General features: G+C 46.2%; 1 protein-coding gene and 1 non-coding gene across 3 annotated transcripts in view; one reads left to right on the plus strand and one right to left on the minus strand.

Annotated features, from left to right (window-relative positions):
* The window catches only part of ARHGEF37 (Rho guanine nucleotide exchange factor 37), a 36,847-nt gene that overhangs the window by 14,992 nt on the left and 7,646 nt on the right, over positions 1-14,209 (plus strand). For both annotated transcript variants that reach the window (XM_025043152.1, XM_006906385.3), the window contains exons 4-10: positions 2,368-2,515; positions 5,415-5,614; positions 6,984-7,114; positions 7,805-7,909; positions 9,635-9,745; positions 10,428-10,757; positions 13,232-13,360. In XM_025043152.1, the coding sequence (XP_024898920.1) occupies positions 2,368-2,515; positions 5,415-5,614; positions 6,984-7,114; positions 7,805-7,909; positions 9,635-9,745; positions 10,428-10,757; positions 13,232-13,360 (1,154 nt within the window). The remainder of the gene's footprint in view (positions 1-2,367; positions 2,516-5,414; positions 5,615-6,983; positions 7,115-7,804; positions 7,910-9,634; positions 9,746-10,427; positions 10,758-13,231; positions 13,361-14,209) is intronic.
* On the minus strand, positions 1,066-1,173 carry LOC112475342. Its single transcript, XR_003044669.1, has one exon. It is a non-coding gene; the product is annotated as a U6 spliceosomal RNA (small nuclear RNA).

Here is a 14,209-nt window from a genome sequence, read left to right on the forward strand (position 1 = left end):
TGGAAGTTTGCCTTTGTCTGCCCTTCAGTTACTGACATGCCCCATGCCCCTGGCCATACTGTATGATGCAGTTTCTTTGGCATCAGTCACAGTCCTGTAGAAACACCCACATTGAGAATGTGGGAACTGCCCTAGATTTCCTGGCTACACCAAGTTCTCTCTTAGCGAGAATTATCTCTGCAGTTGTCTGATCTCCCTGTCACGCTGATTCTCCCTAGCTGCAGTGTTGGGTAACCCTTCCTGGTCATGTTCTCCCTAATTCTGAAGGCTTCTCCTGAGGGAGTTTTCTCTGAGAATTGACTGGACCAGCACTGGGGAAGGGTTTGGTCCTGGGCTGGTAATCTCTCTGTGGGAGTCTTTGCTGAGAGCTGGACCATGCTGGTCTACTAGGCACCATTCAACATGTCCCAAGGCGGGCCTGGTCCAGGTCAGTGTTCATTGCTCCTGGGATGCCATTGCTCCTAGGCCTTCTCAGCTAATAGAGCTAGGAAATATGTGTTTATATACTAATACATGCCTATACACGTATCTATATTTCTTTCTATATCCATCTACATTTTTACATTTAAATCCGTGAGTTCATACTGTTGCCTGCAATTCCACCAGGATCACAGGATCCATTCAAACCTTCTTCTTTTTCTTATTTGTAACATCTTTCTCTGACAGAGAAATGGCTATCATTAACTCCAATATATTTACTTATTTGTTCAAAGTTAGTAGACACATAAAGTAGTTTCAGAATTACTAACCTGTACCCCTGTAAAAAAAGACAGTTACTTATGTTAATTTCTCTCCCATGCCCTTCAGTGTGGTTATGTTATTCATTTGTAATAGAATTAGGTTTATTCCTATTGTTAGTATTTCATTGTGGGTTCCCCCTCCACATCTTGGTTGGTCTAAATTATATACATGGGCGGACAGTATGTGAAATATTATCGTGGTTCCAAAAGTCAGAACTATACAGAAAGGTATATTCAGCAAAGCATTGCTCCCCTCTCATCCCTCATCCTTTATACCCCATTCTATCTCTCCCTGCAAATAACCTATCTCGTAAGTTTCTGATTTAAAAACATAAGACACTTCAAGAATTTGCATGTTATTCTTGTATAGGGGCCACGCTAATCTTCACTATATTGTTCTAACTTTAGTGTATGTGCTGCTGAAATTGAGCACTGGAGTGATCCTTTTAAAACAGAGACCAGATCGTGTAATCTCCACTCAAAACCCTCCAGCTGCTTCCTGCCACCGTTAGAATAAAATCCAAATGCCTTACTCCACCTTACTTCCTTTGAGATCTTCCATGATTTGGCTTCAGTTTCCTGTTTATTTTCTCTACTTTGTGCCCTCGCTCACTCTGCTCCAGCTACACTTGCCTTCTTGCTGTTGCCTGTATGCCAAGTTCTCACCTGCCTTCAGGCCTTTGCATTTGTCCTTCCCCAGGCCCGAAATGCTGCTCTACCCCCTGACATGCCCAGGGCTGGGTACTCTGGGTCTCTGGTAAACATTCTTCATAGGAGCTTTCCATAAACAGATCTCCTAGCACTCTCTAACTCTTTTTCTGGCTTTGTCTTCGTTCATGGTACTCATCACTACCTAGCATATGTAATATATTTATTTATTGTTTGTCTCCCCCACTAGAATATAAGCCCCATGAGGCAGGAGCGTTGTTTTGTTCACAGAGCTTAGAAGAGTGCCTGGTACATAGTCAATAAATAAGTTGTTGGTTAATATTTGATGAATGAAGTTTGTGTCAAATGCTTTACATGTATTATTTCATTTAATTTTCACCAAAAAACACTCTGAGGTGAGTACTATTTTTATTCCAGTCTATAGATGGGGAAATGGAGGGTCCAAGAGTCCAAGGCTTGCCCCAGTTTACAAAACTGGAACAGGGTTGACTGGAGATCTGGCCCTAGTTCTCTCTTAGTCCAAAGTCCATGCTTGTAACTTCCTGTGCTGTGCTAATGCATGCGTTTATAAACTGGGGGTTAGTGGTTATATTTGCCACACACAGTAATTGTAAAGATATAACATGAGTGTAGATTGTAAACTGTAAAGCACTGTATTGAGCACTATCAATATTATTGCTGGAATTATAGCTACCACTTATTAAGCGCTCACAGAACACCAGCCTGAGCTCTATATCATTCTGTCACTTAATTCTTACAGCAACCTTATGAAAGTAAAATGAAACGAATGGAAACTCAGCAAGAGAAGGTAACTTGCTCAAGGTGACAAAGCTGGTTAAGCCTGGCAGTCTCACTCTAGAGCTGGGGTGCTCAGCTGTCTCACTCACTGCCTCCCTGTCCCAAGCAAGGAACATACAGACATGCCTTTGTGAACTCCTCGTTGCTTTTTCACTATCAGGTAACCTATTCCTGGAATTCCAAGAGGAGTTGGAGCGAGTCTATAAGTTCTACTGTGCCAACTATGACCAGGCCTTGCTGCTGGTAGAGTCGTACAGGAGGGAGCCGGAGCTGCAGCGGGAGATCCAGGGCATCATTGAGTCAGTGATGTGAGTAGAATGACCTTGCTACACTTACCCCAAGGTCAGGGGCCATTAAGGTGTCACCTTCATTTGTTGCTACTCTCACTGCTTCAGGGATGTCTCAATCAGGAGAGGATAGACTATGCTGCAGAAACAAACAACTCACAACTCTCCATGGTGGCTTCAAACCACAAAGGTTTATACTTTCCTTTTGCTCCACTGTGGGTTGACTTGGGGCTCTTTACATCATCCTCACTCTGGGACCCAAGCTGACAGCAGCCACTATCTAGAATATCATCATTAACTGTGGCAAAGATAAAAAGAGTTCTAGAAGGTCTAATGTTGATAATTAAATGCTGTAGCCCAGAAATGATATCTGTTGCTGCTCATAATTCATGGGCCAGAACTAATACCATAGCTTCATCCAACTTCCAGGAGGCCAGGTAGTGCTATCCTGTCATGTGTCCAGACATGAAAAAGTAGGAACTGTTGGTGAACAGCTCTTATGACACCACAGGAAGGTTAGCGAGATGCAGGGAATCATGTGCTGGAAGCAATAGTGTTGGGAAGCAGGTGAGTATCACCTAGGGGGGCCTCTCTACAGATGGCTGAAGTCTTGCCCCATGGGAGAGGATCATACTGCCCTGGGTGGCAACATTGGGTGGAAGCTTCAGGTAGAGATATACAGAGAATAAACTTTTTAAATTAAAAATTTGAATGAGTAACATAGTTACATGGTTCAAAAGCTTTAAAACATTCCAAATTTAATGGTAAAAAAAAATCTTTTCTACCTTGCCCCTCATCCACCCAACTGCTACTCCCACCCCAAAGTTACGGTAACTACTTTTAAATTTTGTATAGATTTTTGCAGAGTTCATTTATGCATATAAAAGCAAATTCAAATATATAGCTGTATAGAGTTCCTTAACAGGGCGGGTTTATGGTTTATTTAACCATTGCCTGTTGGTAGGTATTTGGGTTGGTTCTAAATTTTTACTGTCCTAAATACAGTTGCTGAATAACTTCGACTTTAACTTCTACCTTGCTCACTTGAGTTGACATTTCTGTGGGTAGATTTCTAGAGTCGGATTGATAGAACAAAGGGTTTGTATATTTCATGTACTGCCAAACTGCTCTCCAAAGAGACCTCACCAATTGATATTCCCACTGAGAGAATGTAAGAAGGCTTGTTTCCTCACACTCACCGAGCTCTGGGTATTATCTTGTACTTTTTGCAGCCTATCTAAAAGGCTGCATACAATTTTTTTTTCCCCTCCAAATTACTGTAGGAAGGCTGTACATGTAAAAGGCTGCCATAATTCTGTAGTGATTCCTTGATGATTGTGGGGAAGAGATGTGATCATCTCTTTGAAGACCCCCTTGCCCTCTGGTTGGTGAGGTGACAGGTGTCCCCATGAGGCAGGTGGTCCTTTCCCATGGAAAGTAAGCCGAGGACAGAGTTTCGCAAACATGTGGCAATTGTTTCCACCTCCCTTGCCCATGGTCATCCAAACACTAGGAAACCCTTGGTGGGAGCAGATGGTCAGCGTAGGTATGTCCTGATGGTGATCCTAGCCCTGCCTCCCCACTTCCTGCAGCTAACGAGGGGGCTCCCACCTGCTCTGCCTATTTTTAGCTTCATGGCTGAACTTTCCTAGCCATTTGGTCTGGAGATTTTTTCTTAGGAGAAAGAGTAAGAGGCCAGGGTACCATGGAGAGGGGGCCAGAGAACCACGGAGAAGGGGCCAGAGAACCACGGAGAGGGGGCCAGAGAATGGTCGTGAGCAGTGTTTGTGAGTCTTCTTGGAAGAAGTATGCTTGGACATTGAGGTTTGAAATCCTCATGGGTTTCTCAAAAAGCAGGGCTGAGGGCTACTGGTCATGATTAAGGAAAGACTATTGGAGATATCCTAGATGTCCCAGATGCCATTGACTTGGACACTTTCTGCAAATTCTAGCCGCCATCAAGAAGGGGATTAGAGAAACAGTCATCCATTTGTGAAATAGTGCATCTGGAAGGGTCCTTGACACTATTAGCTCCTGTTTCTGTTTTCTTTGTTTACTTTTCTAAAAGAAAAACTTCAAACCTATAGAAAAAGAATGTAATGAACACTTGCATACCCACAACCTGAAATGAACCAGTGCTAATCTTTTGCTGTTTGCTCCATCTATTTTTATGCTAAACTATTTAAAGGAACATTCAGATATTATGATTTTTTCCTTTAAATACTTTAAATGCATCTCCAAGCATTAAGTTTCTGTCATTTTTAGAAGTTTTTTTTTTTTTTTAACTAAAGCAGCAGAACCATTTATGACATAAAATAGCATGTGGATGCCCAATATATAGTGTTGTGTTTGAGACATATCTGAGTGAAGGCAGTTGACCGTGTGAGTCTGAAGCTCTGGACAGAACTTGGAGGTGGAGATAGGGTTTTGGGATGTGTTTAAAGCCATAGGACTAAATGAGATCAGTAAGAGAATGGGTGGGGAGCAGGGAGAGGAGGCCTCAGAGCACTCTAGCATTGGAGAGAGGCCAGCAGAGTTGGCCAAGAGAGCGGCCTGTGGAGTAAGAGAAGCAGGGCAGAGGGTGTCTCTGGCGGTTCTGGGGGCAAAAGAAGAAAGTGTTTCAAGAAAGAGGGACTGGTCAGCTGTGTCTGCTGTTGAGTGAGTGAGAGGCCAAGGGCAGAGAATTGACCATTGGGTTTGATACAAATGGAGAACCGAGCCCCAGAAAGTGAAAACTTAAAAGCGCCTATCTAACCTCTAGACCTCACAAATCACAAATGAAGAAAATGAGAACCACAGAAGGAGGTGGTTTGCCCGAAATCACTCAGCGACTTCAATGGCAAAGCTGGGATTAGAGCCCGGTCCCTCTGGTGCCCCAAAGGGTAGGCTTTACCTACCTAACATAAGCCTTCTCCCTCAGGCCACAAGCTGGACCTTCAGGCCTCAGTTTCTTGCTGGTAATCCCTCTCCAGAGGATTACCAAGTACCCATTGCTGCTGCAGAAAATTCTGGAGAACACACTCCCTGATGCCAGTGCCTATCCTGTCCTTCAGAGGGCCGCCTCTGCCCTCCAGGATGTGAACACCAACATCAATGAGTACAAGAGGCGCAAGGAAGTGGGTAAGCACCTGGGGAGGTTAAAGGATACATCGGTGAGATTACTTCAAATTATATAACAAAAAAAATCATCTCACCAATTGGCTTCACCAATACAGGGAAGGTAGTAGCTCATGTAACCTCAAGTCCAGAGGTAAGTGTTCATTAGGTAGGGTTTGCTCAGGGTGCTAGCTCAGTTTGCCTCTAATTCTCTTGTCTCTGCTCTTTACTGTGTCACCTTCATTTCCAGGCTGCCTTCCCTCATAGTAGTAAATGGCTGTTGCTGTTCCAAGACTCACATCTACATACCACACCCTCCAAGATACAACAAAGCCATTCTCTCTTTAGCCATAAAAATTAAATTATAGCTTCACTCTGATAGGACCCGCTTGAGTCATGTGCTCACCCTGAACCAATCGCCATGGTTAGGGGAATACCATGAGCTGATTGGCTTAGGCCTGGGTTATGTTCCCTTCTTTGAACCAATTACTGTGGCCAGGAGGATGTGATTATATGGATTGGTTTATACCACTCAGCACCTACCCCTTGAACTATAAAGTGAGATTAATCCCATCCTAACCACTTGCCTGCTATTCTTTGGAGAAGAAATGAATACCGGAGAGGCAAAGGACTGTATATCTGGACAGGGGAAGGCGGGAAGTGGAGATCCTGCCTCTCAGTTAAAATAGAAAGGTTTGGAAAATGAAGCAGCGTCTCGAGTAGGGAGAAACTCATTTGTACTACTGAGACTGTAGTACTGATAATTTAGCTAATGTTTACTACAGGCTAACTATGACACATTTTTCATTTGTTGTCATGTTTGATCCTTACAATAGCCCTAATCAGGTTGGCACTGTTAGCCTCATTTCACAGGGTAAAATGAGAGCTTCAGTCATGTGCTCCAGGTCACAGAGCCGGTAAGGTACAGAGCCAGGTTTCAAACTCAGATCTGGGGTCTGGCGATCAGTAGAAAGCCCTGAGCCAGGAATGGAAAAGTATGGTCCGAGCCTGCCCAGGCTGACAGTGACTGAAGGACCTCAGGCAAATCACCTGTTGCTTGGGTTCTTCTTTAGAAAGTACATTCAGACCCATCATCTTATGTGATCCTCCCAGCAATCCTGTGAGCTGGCTGGCTTCATTTATAGATGAAGAAACTAAAGCCCAAGAAGTAGTGACTTGCCAAAGTGAAGCAAGCAGGAAGCTGTTCAGCTGGGGCTCACACCTTGGAGTGAGGGATCAGCCTCATGTCTGTCGTCCGTGACCTGCCATTCTAATGGACGTGACCCTGATGTTTGAGAAGAGGGCCCAAGCAGGTGCCTAGCCAGGCGTGTCAGGGATGCTTGCTTTCCTGGGTCACCTTCTGTCCCTATGCCCTTCATCTCTGTTGATGCAGCCTCCAAGTACACCAAGGTGGAGCAGCTGTCCCTCCGGGAGCGGCTGGCCCGCATCAACACACACACCCTCTCCAAGAAGACCAACCGGCTGAGCCATCTGCTGAAGCAGGAGGCAGGGCTTGTGCCCAGGGTGAGCACGATCAGGAGGAAGAGTCATGTCTCAGTCATCCCAAGGGGCAAGAAAGACTGTGCAGTGGGTGGAGAAGGAGGCTTAGACCACTTTCAGAGAAGAGTAAGCTGAGTTGAAGGGAAGTAAGCAATTTGCCAGCAATGATAGCCAGGAGGAGGTAGAATTGGGACCACTTGACTCTAAGGAGCCAGGGGAAGGCTTTTCCCACTGCACCTTGTGCTATTGGATCTCTCTCTCTGAGGTCTCTTTACACAGATAAGGGAGCTAATCTTTGGGTCTGGGCATGGAACCAGCCTCGAATAGCTACCAGTTGATCAAGTACTTACTCTGAATCAGGCATTACTTGATCCACACACTGAAGTAAGTACTCTTTTTATACCCCAGCTCCTCACCATTTTGTAGATGAGAGGCTCAGAGAGGGTAAAACACTTGCCCAAGATCACACAGCTTGGAAGCAAGCGAACCAGGACTCATATGCTCGTGTGTCTGATTCTGTGATCTGAATACAAAACCACTAAGCTGCATTCGCTGCCTTTAACTGTCCCCTCCAGCTTTGGGGCGGGAGGAACTGGCTCTGATGGCAGGTCTGCGTAAAAGTGGTCCCCAGGGAAGACTTGGGATGCGGGTACAGGGTGTACACTGCCCCCATGTGGATATTCTTGGTCCTCACAAGCATAACTTCACTTTCAGACAGAAGACAAAGAATTTGATAACTTAGAAGAAAGGTTCCACTGGGTGTCGCTGTGTGTGACCGAGCTGAAGAACAACATGGCCGTTTACCTGGATAACATGGAGGTAGAGAGTCCCGCAGTGAATAATGGGCCGGGCCTGGCCGGATTCCCTGGCCAGAGGGCATGCGGGTCCCATCGCACAAGCACCAGCTGCAGGAACCAAATGGAAGAGATCGTCCAGTGGCTGGCTGCAGGCCAGAAGAGGGCTCATTGGATTCGGGCAGGTTCTGAGCCCGTTGAGCTTTCAGGGAGTGGGGTTCCCACTGGGCAAGGTGGGGTTCCCACAGGGGATGGGTTTCCCACAGGGCAAGGTCAAAATTCCCTGGCGTCAGAGCCCTCAGAGGGACCCTGCCAGACTGGTACTCAGAGCAGGGGTGACAAACTCAGGCTTAATATTACTGAGCAAAGCGTGCAGGTGTACAAAGCCTGTTTGTTTATGAGGCTTTCTTGGTAGTTAAATAGGTAATAATATTTAGAATTTGAATGACCAAATGAATGAGTAAAATCTAAAGGGCAGTTATTACTTGATTCGGGGAAGATGGTGCTGTGTGGCAATGTGGGCCCAGTGCTGTCAGTTCTGATTTTTAGGAAAAAAGAAAATTGGAAATTCAGACTTTTAGGTACAATGTCATGATGTGTTCATGTGAGCAACTAACTAAATAAAAATTTAAATGTTACGTAGGTCCAAGAAAATGCATGTTTCTACACACCAACTTCAGCGCACAGGAACTGCAGGCTGCATTCCCATCCATCACGTCACTTTCCCTGTGCCAACCTCCCCCCACCCCATTCTTGTCATTGACGCCGACTCATTCCATCCATTCTGTTCCTTTTTACGTGGTTTTGTTCTCAGTCATGTCCATTTGCGCAAACCAGCTCGGTCAGACGATAATGGGCTGTTCGGGTAGCTGTTTGAGTGGCGTTATCGGAAGTGTGTTTGAGGAGGGGGTGGTAGTTTCCCACTTCTCCGCGTTAGCAGATCTCCCTGCTAGTTCCTGCTCCATCCCGGGCCCCCAGTGGAAGGATGTGAGCAACACAGGGAGCTGGAAAAGAAAAACACTCAGAGCCATGACATGAAAAGGAACGGAGGGGTCTTTAGAGAGAGAACCCAGAGTCACAAGACATGCCTGGCTTTGCAGGGGAGGATGAATATTTGGAAGCTTCAGGCTGCATTTCTCTAGACACAGGACTTACACGACAGATACAGTGTTGACATGGAATTCCGTGGCGAGAAAGTGACTCCCTCTGTTAATCCTCGGAGTCCAGGAAAAGCCTCTTTTGCTGGCATCTCTTTAGCACAGGCAGAGCCAGTTTCTGGCTGGAAGCCTTCAGCAGGCAATGACATCCAGACAGAACTTAATAACTTTGTTTTTATAGCAGTTATTCTTGCACGCCTATTTATGGCAATTATTACTGGTTTTCCCTTTGTGGTACTATCATAAGGTGTTTCTTTAATGCATCAATTTAAATAGGAATGCTTAGTTAACTTATAGAAAAGTATTAATAGAATGCATGGGATATGGACATGGCAAAAAAAAAAATCACAAAGAAGACGGGCAAATGTGTAAAGTTTGGGGAAGTGCTTTGGACAAGGAGAAAGATGTTAGTCTAAGGAAGAACTTTCTAATCAACCCAGTTGTCCAAGGATAGAATAGGCTAGATGCTTCCCTGTCAGGAGGGATGTGCAGGCAGCCTGGACAACCTCTCTAGGAATATGGAGGAGGAAGATTCAGGTGTGAGATGGCTATCACAGGCCATGATTGGCTGTCTCTCATTTCCCTGGGTCCAGGCTTTCCTCCGCTTCTGGCCACAGGAATGCGTTCTGGACATCTGCGGGGGGCCTGTGCTGCAGTACTGCAACCTGGCGAGAGACCTTCAGCTCCAGGCTTTCCCTGAGTTTGTAAGTGGAACTTCTCCTTGCCTCTTTGTCTCTTGAGCAGCTGACAGAGCCTATAAGAATAATCTTTAGACGTCAGGCCCTTTACGTGATTGTCACATCCATAACCACCCTGGGTAGTCAGCAGGGCAGAGATTATTAATAGTGCATTTTACTGATAAAAATAGCCCCAGCCGATGTTTACTGAGCCTGTCTGCCAGGCAATGCGATAAGCCTTTTACATTCTTCACCTCATTTAATCCTCACAACACAGCTTACAGGGTAGATTCTATTAATAGCCCATTCTGCAGATGAGAGCAGAGGCTCAGAGAGGGTGAACGCCCAGGTTACTCAGATAGTCAAAGTGAAGATGGAATCTGAGCCCCCAAATCTATGCTTTGACCACCACTCTTTATAAAATCTTTTGCAAGATCTGTGCACAATATCGATATTAAGAAATGGCATACCTATTGAATACCTATTCTGTGCCATGCACTCAGCTAATCTAGTTACCTGCATTGTCCCCATTTTTCAGATGGGCACACTGAGTCCCAGAAAGGATAGATAATATGCTAGAGGTGACAGCTAGTCAGTGAGGGGAGGGCTGGAGCCCAGGCCTGCCTATCTGCCTACCTATAGCCCCTTTACCCAGTGCCCACGCTCTGCCATCTCTTTCCTGGACTCCCAAGTTTGTCTCTCCCCACAGAAGCAGAGGCTGGAAGGCCTGGTCTGGCAGCCGCTGTGCAGCCTGGCCAAAGCCCTGGGCGGCCCTCAGAACCTGATCAAGAAGCGTCTGGACAAACTACTGGACTTTGAGCGGCTGGAAGAGAAGCAGTTGGAGGAGGGCAGCATGACCTATGAGGAGAAGGAGGCCTGGCACACGTACCAGGCGCTCAACTCCCTGCTGGTGGCTGAGCTCCCACAGTTTAACCAGCTGGCCGTGCAGTGGCTGGGCCAGATCCTGTGTACATTCATGGCTCTCCAGAGGGACTTTGCAAAGCAAGCGCTACAGAGGGCAGAGGGCACTTTGGCCCAGGTAAGGCCTCTGGGACTGGGACAGCTCTGGGGGAGTAGCCAGGCGAGGCCTTGAAGCCCCTTCAGCTCTTTGTCTGCAGGGGCTGTGATGGAGGGTGGACCTTCTGGACAGATCCTCAGGTGCTTAAGAGGAGGCTGTAGGGACCTTGTGGGGATCTCTTGTGCCTGTTCCCTCTCCATTAATGGAGTCGGACCATGAAAACAAGAATAGAACTTGGATTCCAGCCCAGGCTCCAGAACTCAGAAGCAGAGGAAGCTCTGATGGGAAAATGGTAGACCTCGAGGCCATTCCCTGGAGTGGATTAGAAGTTGGCAGAGACAAGGCCCCTTCTTCGTAGTCAGGAGTGAATGTGTCCAGCTGGTGTTCCTGCTACACTCACTGCTTCTAGCAGCCGCCTTCTCGCGCGCGAGCACTTACCGTGTACCTGTCTGGAGCATCGTCTGTGCATTATATCACTTACTCCTTGAACACCCCTACAGACTAAGTTTTATTATTATCTTTATTCAAAAGGATACTGACGCACAGCCGTTTGCCCAAGGCCACACAGCCAGAAGTGGGATGTGAACCCTGACAGGTCACCTCCAGAGCCCGGGCTCTGGACCAAATGCTCAGCAGCCTGTAAGAGAAGCTGTCTGCTGAAAGCAGAAATAGGTTGCAAAGAGGTTTGGACAAACCTCCAAATGCAAACTTTGATTTTCGAATTTTGAAGACGGGGGTTGAATCCTTAGCTGCTTTCAGGTCTCTCTCTGATGTCAACATCAGAACTGAATGGTCTGTGGGTCCAACCTCGGGAGCAGTTTCAGTACTCCTGATACCACACGTTGTCTCCTTTGCTTCCTGTTCCCCAGCTCGGCTTTCCCATCTATTCCTTTGCATGAAAATTATTCTAAAATTTGCCCCCTTTACTACCTCCCCCACCACCACCCCATAGTCCCACTCTATGCCTGTAGCCCCCACTTGCAGCATGCTACTTCTGAGTGTGACTCTGGTCCCTTTGCACAGACTCCTTCCTTGGTCTGGACACCCCTCCCCATTGTCCCCCAGGCCTTTCACAGTGTCTGTCATGTGGTAGGAACTCCCCAAATATCTGACAGGTGAATGAATCTTTCCGTGAAGCTCTCAGAATTGCCCTTTCCCAGGTGGAAGACCCCATCTCCCATCCTCTGTACTCCAGCAGCCCTGAGGATGTATTGCTGCTAAGCACTTATCAGAGCCAGCCTTCTGCTGGGGTGATGGATGAAGCTGTTTTTCCTCATTAAGAGGGCCTGGGACTATGAGCTTTTCTTCTTTTTGGCCCTCGCAGCATTTAGTACAGAGTTCTGTCTCAGACACTCTTTTTGAATTGAATTAGGCCTGAACCATCTGCCATAAGAAGCATTTCTCTTTCCTGAAGGCAGAGGGTAAATCTGATTAGATGATCTTTTCATTCTCCTCTCGCTCTCTAATTTTCTCTCCAGGGCTACCAGACCCCCTTGTATTTAGGCTGCAATGTGCGGGGCTGGGGAGTGTCTTCAGATGCCAGTAGGGGAGGTCAACTTTATAAAAGCAGAAAGAGAGCATTTCTTGCTTGGTTCTGTAATGTAGAATGTTAGAGCCTGTCAGTGACCGATGCCGTCTTCCTTGTCTGTATCCCACGACCCACTCACCTGGATTTGTCCCGCGGAGCTTGGGAAAGTGCTGCGTGGTAGAACCTCAGTCTGTCAGCACAGGGGTGGGGCAGGCTCTAAATGAGAACCAAGAGCAGAAGAGCAGTGAGTTTGGTGCCAAGCAGAGAGGACAAGTCTCTGTTAGCTGTGGGGTCTCACTCACTCCTAGATTGTCAGATGAGAGTGCAGGAGATGCCCAACAGGGTCAAGGTGGCTGGACAGTGTTACTCAGAACTCCTGTAGCCAGTTTAGGCATAAAGAACATTGACTTGCACACCTGGGAGGCCATGAGGAGGTCGTGCTAAAGCCTGGCTGCATTCAGTACAAATAACATCGTCAGGGCTCTGACTTTCGCTCCATCCCTGGTGCTGTTTCCCTCTCTGGGTGTAGCAGGAACACCATGCCTTTTCCTGCATGGTGGGAATGGTGGCTCCCAATAGCTCCAAGCGTGAACTTTTACATCTCAGAACCCAAAGGAAGAGTGACCCTCGGATTCCTAGCTGTCACATGCTGAATCTGATGAGGGCATTCCGATATGGCCTTGCTTGGGTCTATTGTCCAGTCCTTGGACTGATCATGGTGGATAGGAGAAGGGAGGCCACAACTGCCAGTTCTGTGGCTAGAGCACCGTGACTGGCAAGTCTCTGGGACTGCCGTAGAAGGTGCTTTCTCAAAGGAAAGTGGGACAGTAGCCAGGCAACAAATGATAGCTGGCCAAGATAAAAAGGCCCATCATGACACATCTGAGGCGAGCATGTGGGCTGCCAGGATCTCCCTGTCCCCTCTCCCTCGAAGAAGGTTGTGATGACAGTGTCTGTTCCCACCCAGCTGCCCCACCACCAGCTGTCTGAGCCAGCCTTCAGGAAGCTGGTGGAGGATGCACTAGGCCAGGCTGGTCACCAGCTTTGCTCCTTTCAAGAGAACTTCAAGAAAGTGCTGCCACCTCCGACCATACAAGTAAGTGTCCCTCCTTCCCCTGCAAAGACTGTCCAGTCCTCCACCTGCCAGTGGGGGTGAGGCTCAGTCTCTTATTTCCTCTCTCTTTTCTTTTTCCATTGTCTCCTGTTGCCCATGAAACATTCTCCCTCTCCCTTTCTCCTTTCTCTGTGTGAGCTGGGGAGTGGGCGTCAGGTGGGAAGCACACCCCATACACACTCGTCTTTCACGGCCAATAAGCAAAAGAGCAGAACAGAACTCTTGGGTCGAGAATAAGGGAACCCAAGCATTTTAATAGTAAGCAAAATTAGGTATAATAATGGGCAAGTAGCATTAACATCCGCAAACCTAGAACTTATTCAAATTTTTTACCATAATTTCCCATTTCCTCACCACCTTCTCACTGAACCTGCTCTCAATACCAGCATTTGGGATGAATAAAAAGTTTGAATAAGGAATCATTTAAATTCTTTTTTTTTTTTTTGCTATGAATTTTTTAAAGGTATAGTTGACATACAACATTATAGTAGTTTTGAGTATATTTGACATTTATATACTTTACAATATAATTGCCATGATAAGACCATCTGTCACCATATGAAGTTATTATGGTATTATTGAGTATATTCCTTGTGCTGTACATTGTATCCCCATGACTTATTTATTTTTTAACTTGAAGTTTGTACGCTATCAAATTTTTATTTATTTATTTATTTATCTATCTGTCACCATATGAAGTTATTATGATATTATTAAGTATATTCCTTGTGCTGTACATTGTATACATTGTATCCCCATGACATTTATTTTTTAACTTGAAGTTTGTATGCTATCGCATCTTTATTTATTTATTTATTTATTTATTTATTT

Source organism: Pteropus alecto, unplaced genomic scaffold, assembly GCF_000325575.1.
Source record: "Pteropus alecto unplaced genomic scaffold, ASM32557v1 scaffold40, whole genome shotgun sequence".
Classification (NCBI taxonomy): Eukaryota; Metazoa; Chordata; class Mammalia; order Chiroptera; family Pteropodidae; genus Pteropus; species Pteropus alecto.